General features: G+C 45.1%; 1 protein-coding gene across 1 annotated transcript in view; it reads right to left on the bottom strand.

The window, feature by feature from the left end:
- The window catches only part of efnb1 (ephrin-B1), a 56,804-nt gene that overhangs the window by 30,935 nt on the left and 12,314 nt on the right, over window positions 1-13,555 (bottom strand). The window contains exon 2 of the mRNA XM_058649499.1: window positions 1,680-1,957. Within this exon, the coding sequence (XP_058505482.1) occupies window positions 1,680-1,957 (278 nt within the window). The remainder of the gene's footprint in view (window positions 1-1,679; window positions 1,958-13,555) is intronic.

The raw sequence follows: 13,555 nt of genomic DNA, 5'->3' as shown, positions 1-13,555 counted from the left end.
GAGATCATGTGATGATGCGTGTTAATATTGTGGTGATTAGTGTAAAAAAAAAAAAACTCTAAAACAAGTCAGCTGAGGAGGTGGTCTCTAATCCGTCCTGAGGATGGATTGCGTTCATGTAGTTGAGGAATGTGGAGACATTTGTCCTCAAACCACCTCCAAATTCAGACCAGGGAGCGCGGCAGTGGAAAACCAAGCCCAGATAAGGTCCCAAAAATCCCCCTGTGAACCAAACTCTGCTGAGATTGCCCAAGCTTCTCCGTTACCCCCTGCTGAAGCTGCAACCATCTGTTTCAATGGATCAGGACACGGAGGATGACAATGAAAGTCAAGCCTTGAAGAGCACTCAGAATCCAGTGGAGCACTAAACTCTGCTGTGGTCCCACTGACACCACTCATGATACTAACTTCAAGGACACGGAGGACAGAAATTAAAGTCAGGGCCAGGAGAGGAACAAAAAGTCGACCAGACAAACAGACTCTATAGTGTTTGAAGCTTCACCAGCTGCTTTTTGCCCTCCTCTTGAACCTGTAGTTTCTGTTGTTGATCACTCAGATGTCATGACAGAGAAGAAGAGAAAATAAAGCTTCCTTTCACCGGATCCTTAAAACACTGCAACTGCAGTTGCACAGAAAATGTAATTATCCTAACATAATTAAAAAATACATTCCCAATAAATCATAAAGTGAATGTGGTTGTGAGTGTGTCGAATTGTTAATTTGTTCCACTGTTTATGTGTAAACAGTGTTTTGGAATGTGGAAAGTGACTATTAATAAATAAGAAAACTAACCGGTAATGCAAAATAACCACTTTCTAAATGCACTTTTAGACAAAGCCTCATTTTAAACATCTGAGATATCCAGGCGATAACAAGATACTTAAATTTTAATAGATGTTAATTACAGAGAAAAGCAGAATTAAGTACACATTTAAATCTTGACTACAATATTATTTTTTCATTATTTGTTCATCATTGAAAAAAGGTCCTTTCATAATTTAATTTTGCCCTGCCTCATTGCAAGTTTAACATTTTTGTATATCTAGTTGACCTGCTGTAACCCACTTAAAAGGTTCACTCACAACTTACGCATGCCAAATCCCCTGTCTTTATTTCTTTTTTCCTAAAATACAACAAAATACACTGTCCTTTTTTTCTCAAAGCTTCTATAAAATTACAATAATCTGCTGACTTGTAAATTTAATAATTACCCACTTTTATGAATATTGTAATTATGCGATTTTATTATCATTGCTGCTGCTGTATTAAATGTTAATGCTGGTTTATAAATAATGACGAGTGCAGCATCGTTGTAATTTGTCTAATATTTGGCTTTGAAAAAAGAGGCCTAATGTAAATTTTAAACATACTTAAAGGATGGGTTTTTCCAAAAATGAAAAAATTGAGCATGGAGACATTAAGTATATGTATTTAATGTGGGACCTGCACTGCCGGAGAAACCACCGAATAGCACTTCTCTATAAGCAAGGCACGTCCTGTCATAAGCCACTTGTTGCTATGGAAATACTGTTTCACTTGGAAACTCCCAGGTGTGACTGTGTGTAACTGAGTGTGAAGCAGAGATTATTGTTCAAATCTCCGAGTCAGGCCTCTGTGATTAAATGAAGGTTAAAAGCCTGTAAATATGAACAATAAATCATCTTGTCGGACAAACTTACAGGTGATGTAGTAGTTTACGTTCCTCTTGAACTCCAGGCCCATGTAGTTGGGGCTGAACTCCTGGAATTTGATGGTGAACTTGATGTCCTTTTCGGGCTTGTTGCAGTTGACCAGGACATTTGGATCGAGGACTGTACTGCAGCTCTCCGCCTGCTCCCTCTTTACCAGGTACAGCTTGTAGAACTCATAGTCTCTGCCCTGGTCTGCTTTGGGACAGATGATGTCCAACTTGTCCCCAATGTCTGGGTAGATCACCAGGCCTTTTCCGACCAGAAACCTGAGGAACAAGGAAAACATGACAGAGCATAAATAGCACATCATAAAAGGAGTCTGGAAAAGCAGGCACATAATTCAACAATAGTTTACACTGTCTAAATACTTTGAGCTTCGGGAGTTATGGGTTTAGATTTGTCTGGAATGGGCTTTTAGTGGAGTGTAGTTAATTTGGCCTCACAAAATCACTACATGTAGCAGCCTGACATTGTTCAGTGTTACTCAACAGTGCGGCACACAAATCCTCTAAAGTTCTGGATGTGAATCAAAGCATACCAAAAGTTTACAAGGGGGGGCAAACAAGGTGGCCAAACACAAAATGGCGGCCACAGAAATGGCTGCAGATAGGATTACGTCCTAAGAATGCTGCAGATTGTTTTTTCATATATCTGGAGCTCCACATAAGACCAGTGCCTCAACTTAATATCTGCACTGCCGCTACTTCAGAGGTGGGCAGGGGTCAGTCAGGAGGTTAAGGCTTCCGGGTTCATCTTCCCTCTGCCCATGTTCATCCATTGGAGGATTAAGATAATCCATGTGGCCTTACTGTACCTCTCCACCTCGCTCTCTGCTGTCAACTCAATCAGATCAGCTTTTGTTCTCTTTTATTCACTAAAGGTGGGGAACAGGAGGAGACCGACCCAGTGTGCGTGTGTAAGTGTGTGTGAAGAGAGGGGGCGGGAGTGCACTGAGCACTCACACTGTGTTTGGGCAGTGGTGTGTATGTTTATGCAGGTCTGCGTGTGTGCGTGTGTGTGTGTGTGTGTGTGTGTGTGTGTGCGAGTCGGTCAGCAAAAGAGGCTGAGGTTGCGGTCTGATGGGGTGTGGGGGGTGGAGTGGTGGGCAGACGGGCTGAATCATTGTTCTGGACTTGTTGAGGCTTAAAATGTCAACATGGTTCAGCTCTGCTGTCCCAGTTAGCCAAGCATTAACCCAGACAGCCGGGCTGACCACGGGTGTGTTTATGTGCATGTGTGTGTGTGTGTGTGTGTGTGTTATGGTCAGACACAGTGAGCACAGCAGCAATGCTATCTGCTAGATCTGCCCATGCCAGCGGATTTAAGCAGGATTTAGCAGCACACGATACATTTGTTGTTCTTTCTGATCCCTCACATTTTAACAAGACATCAGGGGCAGGGTCAATTTCTGTCCTTCTCTGTCTCCGCCTTCTCTTTTCTAATCTCACCTTATCTTCAGCCCCTCATTTCATCATCACACACATCATTTTAGCACTAAATTACTCACTCTTCAGAGTGGCTAGGGGACGGGGAGATTGTGATGGCTCCCGAAGAAGAAGAATGATAGTGTGAGCGCACAGGAGGAGGCTCATGATCACCGTCCCTTGTTCTCTGATGTAAAATCATGGCAAGTGGCCAGGAGATGAAAAAAAACATTGTTTCCAAAGTCCAATTTTCTGAAGAAATAACCCCCCCAACCCCCCATGAAAATAAACATGATTGGATTAGGGCCATATATAAATGATTTGATTCACAAAAGAGATAAATGCAAAATAAAATGTGCAAAGCGGTCACAATCCTGTCCACCGCTCCCTCCGCGCGCCGCCTTTTTTGTCCGCTGAATATGATGTCATGACAGCATGTGGCTCTGGTGCAAGGCTTGGATGCGGGTGAGACGTTATTCCGCCGCTATTGTCTGACTCTCATGGCGATGAGCCGAGGGCTGAGGGGTGGACGAGGGGAGGGGTTGCACTAATTCAAAGGCTGATAAGAGGAAGAATGTGGGGTATCCTTTGTCCTGCCTCTCTCAACAGTTTGCTGCTTTTCAGCGACAACACTCTCCATGTGCTCATGAGTGAGTGCGAATAAGCATAGCGTACCTGCATGTGTGTGTGTGCTTGTATTTGTTCCCTCATTAGGACCTTTTCTGGCATAAACACTTTCCTTATTTTCCTGATCCTAATAAGGCAAAACCTTGTTTCTGGAGAAGTTGTTAAGTTTAGGGCTAAAATTAAAATTATGGTTTAGGTTAAGGAAACACTTTGTTTGGGCTGTCCAAATGAATGGAAGTCAATGCAGTGTCCTAAGAAGAATAGTTGCGCAAACCTGTGTGTATGAGTGTGTGTGTATGCGCGTGCATGCACCATGTCTGGGCACACGTGTGTATGTCTATGAAGACATGGACACAATCAGTCTCTAATTGGATCTACAAGATGCATCAGCGAGGCATAAACAAGTTTCCATGGTAACATTCGGCTTTGTTGCTGACCACCCCCTCTCCTTCCCACCTTCTCGCTATCCCTCCCTCTACCCCCCATCTCCATCTCAGCCCCCTCTAATTCTCGTCCCCGATCTCATTCCCTCTTGCTTTATCCTTCCCCCTCATTCACCTCTTCAACATTTCCTTCATTCTCTTTTCTCTAACCCCCCCCCCCCATTCTCCCCCCTCACACATCCCACCTCTCCACTCACAGAAAAACACCTACAGAAAAACAAGTGAGGAATCACGGAGAAAAAGAAACTCCAGACAAACATCACAATTGAAATTTGATTTCTTAATCAACAAGTTGGTGTTTTCTCCCTTCTGTTCCAATAAAGCAGTACTTCTTGCAGAATAAACTGTTTTAAGAAAAAATTAAGAATCTGCCTCTCAAACTGAATAAATTAGTCTTCCCAGTTTAAGCCACAACAATTTATATCAATAATAAGATTTACAAATATTAATATCTTAATCCCCAAAGGATTTTATCACAATCCGGCCCCTGTCATTGATTCAATTTTCAGAGCAGGAATCCTTATTTGGCGCTTAGATAGCTATCCTAAGTGAATTCTCCGCTTCTGTTTCCCAGCCTTTGTTAACTGTCTGCTATAATGAGGCTCTGGCTGCTGTGGAGGTCTGGAAGCGCAATCGCAGATGGGAAAGAAGCAACATAAAAGAAATAGGGCAGCAATTAGTGTTTAGCCCAGTTTAAAAGCCCTCCACTTGGCAAGCTACGGCCCAGCTCCAGTCCAGGATGCGAAACTAAACTGGTGGGCTGGGACTTTGTCTCCCGTTTGTCTCTCTGTTGGCTTAATCAGCACCACTCCGGTGCTACACACAGCCACGCAATGGAGAGGAGGAGGCGAGTGACTGAAGATTATTGTACTTTTGAGGAGGTCGAAAGGGAAAAAGGGGGGAAAGGGGAGGTTGAATTGCATCTTTCATTCATGTCGTCTGGAGACTTTATAAAACCTGTTGATGAAAGAAGTTTGAGTGCACAGAGGAAGAGCCGAAGCAGATACAAACGATGTTTCTGGGAAATGACCCTGAACGTGAGGGACCCTTTATCCCCCTCATGTCAAACGAGGTGGATCTGCCTGAACCAAACAAAATAAAGCGAATCATTTTCAAAACAACCAAATGAGGTTGGTTTTTGTTTCATCTGGATGGCTCCACAGTGTGCACAATCCTGTAAAGAGCTTACACAAACAGACCTAGGCTACAGCACAGTGGAGAGAGAACAGAAAACAACAAGGCAGAGGGAAAGAGAGGCGAGAGGAGAGCCCCCACCTCCTCTCTTTTTACATTCCACTGGTGAATATGAGCACATGATCTCACATATGCTATACACACACCCCCACTACCTCCCCATACACACACACGGATGTGAGAGCACACAAAAGCACTGTGGGGTGCATCCTGGACCTTCCCAGCCCAACTTCCCAGCCACCCCTATTCAAGCGTCTTGCCCTCACCGACTTTCGTATAAAACGCCGCCTACACTAAGGCCCACTCAAAGCCCCTTACAGAGCCTCAAACCAGTTACCAGCCCTTCCCCCCCACCACCCCCCTGTGTCCTCCACCCCCGTCCAGTCAACTCAGGCCTCTGCCCCGAGCACTGCACTGGCAGGCAGCCTCAACCGCTCAATGAATGGCCCTGAAACACGGGAACTGTATGAGGAAAAAGAGACAGAGACGGCTTATATTAAGAGACTTGTGCTAAACGGATGTGCTCCTCCTTAGCAGTAGCATCAACGTACCATACATATCAATTCAGATAAATGATTGTCATGTCCCGTACGTACACACGTGGGATGATCGACTTCATCATCAGCCCGGACGAAGGTGCTATTGCTTCCTGCTGTCTCGTTTCTGCAGTCAGACAGTTGATCTTTCTCTCCCACTCTCTCTCAGGCCTTTTAAGCACATGCGAAACAAACACACAAATGCACACACTGCACACATAATCATCACCACAATAGGGATCCCATCCCCTTGCTATCGGTGTGGTAATTATCACACCAGGAAAGTGTTACCTTTCTGATTATCGTTTTTCTTTTACATCATCCACAAAATCAGTGTGGCTGCCTCCCTTCTGTTATTCCAGATGTCACTATTCATACAGCAGCTATATTTACAACCATTTCAATCAATACCGCGGAGGCTTACAGTTCGGACAGATTTTATGGCTTCTTATGAAAAATGACAGTAATTCAGCCACATGACAGGGTTACACTTAAGTCTGGAGTGGACACAAAGCTGTGTTATACAAAGCATTGTAGCTGAGCTCTTGTGTAATGAATATAACTGTGGAGATTTAGAGCTTCACTTGCCTGAGGCCGTCTATGTTTTGTGTAATCACAGGCCACAAACACATCCTGTGTGCATTCAAGTCAATCAATATTAAATAATTGTCCACCAGCTTCAGCCTGCTTACTGCTTTCAGATCCATCAAGATAGAGCCACATGCTCGCTCGGGCTCACAATGGAAACATTCAAGCGGCTTCTGAATGGCTTCGCTCTTGATATGTGGTTAAGATCCACTCAATGCTGTTGACACAGTGTGATTATTTCATACTTGGGGGGGGAAAGCATGTATCATCAAACTGTCGGTGTGTTCGTAATGCTCCAGAGAAATTTGCCACATCTATAATACTGCCAGGCCATTTGAACTGTCTGTTATATGAGTAACACGTCTAAGCCCGGTCGGAACAATCTCCCACCAGAGTTTTGAAGTGGAGCCGTGGGAAGGTGAGCTGATCGTGGGTCTTAGTCCCCGGCAGCTCAACCTGAGCGCTTGTGTACATAGCTGGCTTCTGTCAGACAGGGGCAGATGTTCTTAAGGAAGTCCCGACTATAAACGCGCATACATAAACACACGCCCCAATGTGTACACACACCGATTTCCTCACATGTCAAGCATGGTAAACAAGTTGCCTCAGTGCCCCGTGAGGGCCACACACACACACATGGAGGCACACGAACAAACACAGGGATCCTGAAATTAAGAAAAACAACGGCCATCTGGCTGCAGAACTGTTTAGCAAAGCAAAAGGGATTTTGACCCTTATTATAGAAAAGACGGACAAACTCGCCAATGGGTAGTGGTATTGGATAAACTATAAACTCAATCCAAGTTTCATTAAAACCTCAGTAGGACAGACTTGGCAGGAGTGACTTGCTGAAAAGCAGAAAGCGTGGTATTTTCCCTCCAGGCTGTCCCCATTAGAGAGACATAAATGAAGATGTCAGAGGCAAAAAAGAATATCCTGAATTCCACCCTGCAGAGAACTGCTTTTGTACGTGTGAACACAGACACCCATTCCGTCGCTCTCACACAGACACAGACAAACACACACTAGTTTCACTTAGCTCAGTCAACAGCCTGGCATGCACAGCAAATGAGATTGAGCGTGACTCATAACAGTTGCACAAAGGCAACACACACACACACACACACAAGTACGGCGGACACACACCTCTCATGTTCACCAAACAGGCTCAGTATGCTTGCCCTCGATCACTGTCACATGAGGGGTTAGCATCGCACTATCAGCGGCCATAATGAGCTAACAGGATGACACCCAGATGGCCTTGCCACAAGGAGGACAGAAGTGGACGTTGTTACTAGACAAGCAGGCTGAAGAGGACTGTTGAGCGAGAGCAGTGTCACAAGTCATTAGGGAGGAGAAAGAGCATAATCTGTTTCTTCTTATGGCCTCTGTGGTTTCTGTCAATGCAGAGCCCATCCCTCTCTAAGAGCAGGGGAGTTAAGCGAGCACGGGTGTATGCGGTTGTGATTGAACGTCATCCACGGTATCACTGACAGCAAGAGAAGGCCCAGACTGTTGCTCTCTTTGTCTCCACTTATTCATCCTGGAGCCCAGAGACTGAGCCCTTCCAGCTGGAGGGCTGGCGGGTAAGGAGAGGAAAGGAGAGAAGATCAGGATAGAGGAGAGAACTTGGGTCAGTTTCATCTTGGGTTTAGCCTCATTCTGGAGTTGATCTGTGGCCCAAACACGCACAAGCCTCTTTCCTCCTCTCCTAGTTCTTTCCCTGGCCATGACACGGCACACACACACACACGCACACACACAAACACACACACACAGAGCCAGCTGCCTTCCATCACCGAGAGGCAGCCACAGATGGGCTCTGCATGCTCCGTAAAGATCTCTCCACAGGCCCAGTCTACAGTTGCTGCCAAACCCGCCTGGCCCGAGCCCACTGTATGTGTGAGTGTGTTTGTGTGTGACTGTGCATGCACATATATGTGTGGTGTGCCCATACTACCCTGAGTGGGTGAGTGTTTGTGTGTGAGTGTGCCAGACGCCCAGCGTTGGCGTGTGTGTGTTTCTGTGCAGTGGTCAGGAGGCTGGACAGTCCTGATGAGAGGAATATCCCCGGGGGACTAAGAGCTACAGCGCAGAGAGTCAAGATCTGGACCAGGATGCAAGGTTGTAATCAGTGCTGAGCAGAGCAGGAGGCGAGCGAAAGCAGGAGAACCTCCCAGATGAACAATAGCGCCTCTCACACTCACCCGATTGTGTTTCACTCCCACTCAGGGGAGAGAAGACGAAACTAGAGAGAGGAAGAATCATAACCATTATCAAACCCACGCAGCTTGTCCGTGTAGTTAACCAGCAGCCATTTTCTGCTCCATATCTTCAACCCCACCGATAAGCCCACAGACAGCGTTTCTTTAAAAAGAAAACCACCCGTTTAATGTTGCTTCTCAATAACCATATCACATGTACTAATAGAAGCACACACGCCTTCACACTGGCAAACCCACGCAACTCCGTATTATACAAAACTCTATTAGATTTAGATAAGGCCAAGTAAATGGCTAAATTCAATTTTTAACAATTGCCCTTCTGTCTCAGTGTGGTTAAAAATTAGTCCAGGGATCCCAGTTTTATGAGGCAGAGTGAACAGCTCATTGAGGATAGGAAACAGGCCACGGTTTGTAGCTAAAGTTAGCAGTTTCATTTAACTGGCGCACACAATGAGTTGACTCTCAGACAACCCGAGGAGGAGAGAAGGAAGAGGTGGGGCGGTTATTTGCCCAGCACAGCAGTATTTTGGCATCAACACATCTGGGAATCAAATCAGTGCAGACATATCCCAAACAAACCTGACACCCATTACTAATGAGGCTTTTCTTGAAGGAATGGTTTGACATTGTGGGGAATATGTTTGCTTTCTTCCCCAGAGTTCCCAAAAATTGATATCACGCTCATATCTGTGAGGCACAAAGGGAGCTAGAGTCAGCAGCAGCTTAGCTCAACATAAACACTGGAAACAGGGGTAAACAGGCTCCACCAGTGGGTAACAGGATCCGCCTGCGAGCTCAGTCTGAAACACTGCAAAGTGTCATTTTAAACAGGTTAACCAAATGAGGCATAATGTATTAATGAGTACATTTAAAGGTGCTCCTCTTGTCACCTTCTGGCTGAGCCAAACTCCCTGTTTCATCTGTTTCCAGTCACTAAGCTAGGCTGAGAGTGGCTTTAGCAAGCAGATGTGAGAGTTATATCAATCTTCTCATCTAACTCCTGGCAAGAGAGCAAAATTCATACATTCCCTTGAAATTATATCTATTTCTCTTATATTTTTTTTTCTCCCCTCGCCCCTCCCTTCAAAAGAGCGGAGAGATCTGTCTTGACGTTTGTCTCCTTCAGAATAAAGAAATAAACTGCTTCCAGTCGAAAGACTTTTTCGATCAAAAGGGAGCTGAATCGATATTTTATGAGTCTGTGTGTTATAAACAGGTGTTAATGTGACACAGCTACAGACAGTCTGGAATACTGGAGAGAAACCAAAGGCTTTTTTTAGGAGAACAAAGGGAAGACATGGTGCTCAGAAAGCAAATCAATCAATCTCTGTCAGAATACGCCTGGCTTTGACAGCACGGCTCTGAACCCAGAAGTAAAAGATAGCACGCAGCAAAGTTCAAAATACTTTCATTGTTCATCTGTCAGCCTGAGAGACAATTGGAAGGGAAAGGGAGGGTAAATACTAACACAATATTTATCTTGCATCCCCTTCCCTCCTGACTCACTCTTTTTTTTTAATGTATTCCTGTTATTGTGAAGAGCGCAGGGAGATGGATTGGTAGAGGAGTCCGGTCGGTGATATGTGTCTGCTACAAGCCCAGTGCAGTCGCTCACACATTTCCCCGTGTCTCAAGTCTCGAGCAACAGCAATAATTCAGTCACCAACAAACAGCGGAGGGGCTTTTTTTGTGGCATTTCAATTGTCGGTGGTTGGTGGTTTTTTCGTCTTCATTGTTCTAGAAACTGCTTCCCTGGGAAACTGGGAAAGTCAAACAGCTGACGAGATGTCACCTCATGAACTCTCTCCTCGCTTTCACACACTCAGAAACGTCCACGTTGGCGATCTGACACACACTCTGCCTCCCAACCATTCTTTTTTCTCCCCTTCACACACACACACACACAATGTAAGGATCTCTCGTCAGTTGCTCGTCAATCTCAACGACACACAACGCAGTCCAAACAACTGAGCTGCAGCTTCACTCACAACTGGATCGTGTCATGTGAGCGTCACAGTGGCCGCAGGCCTTCTCTTCGTCCATGAATCATGGTAAACGCTAACAGTAAATCTATGGGATTTCTGTCAAGTGTGAACACATTCCTCTTAAATTAGTTATTCATTTAGCCTGCAGCAGCCGGAGCTTAAAAGAACGTGTGTGGCGCAATAAAACGTAGCTTTAACAGTCGCTTCCCTGTAGCGATACCTGTACGCCGTGCATGCCCGTGCCTGGGACTCACGTATACCTGTTGTGACTGGTCATGCTGGGATTTATGGGGAGCATGTTTGACCTGAGGAACTGTCCTGTGTTCAAACAGAGATGTACACATGCCTGAGTGCACAAATACACACGTACACACATTCTTACATGGGCCTGTACATTATACATCCACGCTCTTTCTTTACAAGCCAACAGTAGCGAAACAGGAGAAGATAGGCCTCTCTGTGTGCAACTGACAGAGTGAATTACACGGTGAGCTAAAACACTAGTTTCCTGTAGCACTGGATGGCTTTCAGATGGATTTTCACTGAATCTTGTACAAACAGTGAGTCAATATTCGGGTAATGGCCAATCGCTGAGGAAGAACAATTCTCAGGTAATCAGTGGAGAAAATGTGTTTGGGGCACTTTGCACCACAGTCTGTCACCCAGCCATAACAAAGGCACGCTGCCAATAGGTTTCATTTTTGGGGCTTCACATTTGCACTGCATGCACATATGTGAATATGTGCAGGGACTCAGTATTCCTCGTCACAGACAGGCTTTGGAAGAAAAAAAAAGATATTCCACTGATGAAAAGCTGATAATTCTGTCTCTAACGATTCAAGAAGCCATGAAATCAATGACAAATTTGTGTTATGAGCAAACGTACAAGACAGTTTAATCCTTCAGCACTTTGCCTGTGATATTTATGTCTGTCGCCAGCACTTTCATTATCATAAAGCGTGTTTAATATTTCTCAGCTGTGTGAGAGGAGCGACACACTACAGATGATTGAGTGCACTAGATTTAGTGGCTCTGTCTGTCTCTCGTTCTCCTCCTCCAGCTGTGTCCACGTACTTCAGGGCCTACACACACGACAAAGTCGACCGGGAGACGGGGGCAACAGAGACGAGAAGAGCGAGAGGGGAGGGTAGAACTGCGCAAGCACTGAGGACACAGTGCCAACCAGAGAGGCCCACCGTGCCTCAGTCCCATCTCTCCAGCTGAGGGCTTTGATTCGCCTGATTGTCTCCAATATTGAGACACACAATAAACACAACACTTGGCGTCCATTTGCAATTCAAATCAGCCCCACTCAACTAGCCTGGACAACCCAGCTACAGCCCTCTGGGATATCACTCATCTGACTGCGAAATAATGACACAATCATCGCCATGGCTACGCTTCTACTACAACCCGGGCAGCAACACAGCGAGGATATTAATACGCAGGAGTCCTCGGAGGACTAAATGAATTAGCCAGGAGATTAGTTAGACTCCAGGTTAATGAATGTGCCACGCAGGCAACTTCTCTCGCCTAACATTTGGTGAGCGTTCACACTCCCTCCCCCAAGAAATCACTAGTGGCAAATAGACAAGCGAGCATGTCCACACCTGCTTCTGCAGGACATGCTACAACAGGATTTCAATAAACTATCTTCTTCCAATGTGAAAGGAGACTGTGTAAACTCTGGTTGATGGTTTCGTGATAAGGAAGCAAGTTGCAAAATTTCAGCACTATCAGATCCTGATATGCAGTAATGCTTGGATAAAGCAGCATGCAGGCTCTTATCCACCATAGAAAATTGTGTTTATCTTTAAGTCTGTGTAATAGTTTTTCTTCTGTATGTTAAGACTCGTAATTCAAGGCAGTTTAAGACGTTTAAGATCAGAACAAGGATAAGGGGTTTTATCTTGAACAAACTGTCCCAAAATCACACATCTGTGAATTATACAAAGCCATCTGTTGCTTTCTCCTGTGCTGCTTTCAGTGACTTGACAACATGATGGTAATAGATGCCTCCAGATAAATGAGAGCAAAGTGACATGCAATCATCCACATTTTGGGAGCCTTGATGTATTTGCTTTAACAGTCACATGGAAGATGAGAAACTGAAATCTATCCTCGGGAAAATAACAGCCACGTCTTATGAAACTGGCTATTTGACTTGCAAATCATTCAAATGAATCATAACAACGACCGTGTCTGTGTGCCCTTGTTTTCAGGTGAGCCCACAGTCGCGCCTGCACGTACACATTGGGGCCGAGAGTGTGAGTTGATACTTCCACAGACGTGTGATTGACAGCCTGTCAGTGAAAGAAATGTCATTATCTGGGCTGATGTCTGCGAGCTGTGACCGGGGCCAGGGTCACATCACTAGTGGAGAGTTGACACTCTGAGGACAGGAAACATTACTTTCTGATATCTCTCCAGAGGGGAAACACTCTTGTCGCAATATGCAATGCTACTGTTTCGACCTCATTTAGAGGTTACACTAGTGTGTACAACACATTTGTGTAAGTGTGTGTGTATTTGTGGGACACTAACATGAGAATGATATGATTATATGACAAAAACCTTGTTGTTTTTTTAACCAGGAGCTATTTTCTTGAAAACAACAGAGTGTGGGCTTTTTCTCTTTGTTCTAAAGGCCTTGACGAGGAGGGTTCTGGCAAACCTCTCCCTTCCCTGTCCTTAGCCTTTGACTTTTTCTGTGTAACAACAATAAAGGGGTTTTAGTTTAGAGTGTCCTGCAGTCGATCTGTTAGGACGCTGATAAGAGAAGCTGATGGATAGGTTTAATCATCCAAGCCCAGGGATCAAGACCAAAGGACAGATCAATCAA

The sequence above is a fragment of the Solea solea genome, chromosome 14 (genome assembly GCF_958295425.1).
Source record: "Solea solea chromosome 14, fSolSol10.1, whole genome shotgun sequence".
Classification (NCBI taxonomy): domain Eukaryota; kingdom Metazoa; phylum Chordata; class Actinopteri; order Pleuronectiformes; family Soleidae; genus Solea; species Solea solea.
This window is presented reverse-complemented; position numbering and strand designations above follow the sequence as displayed.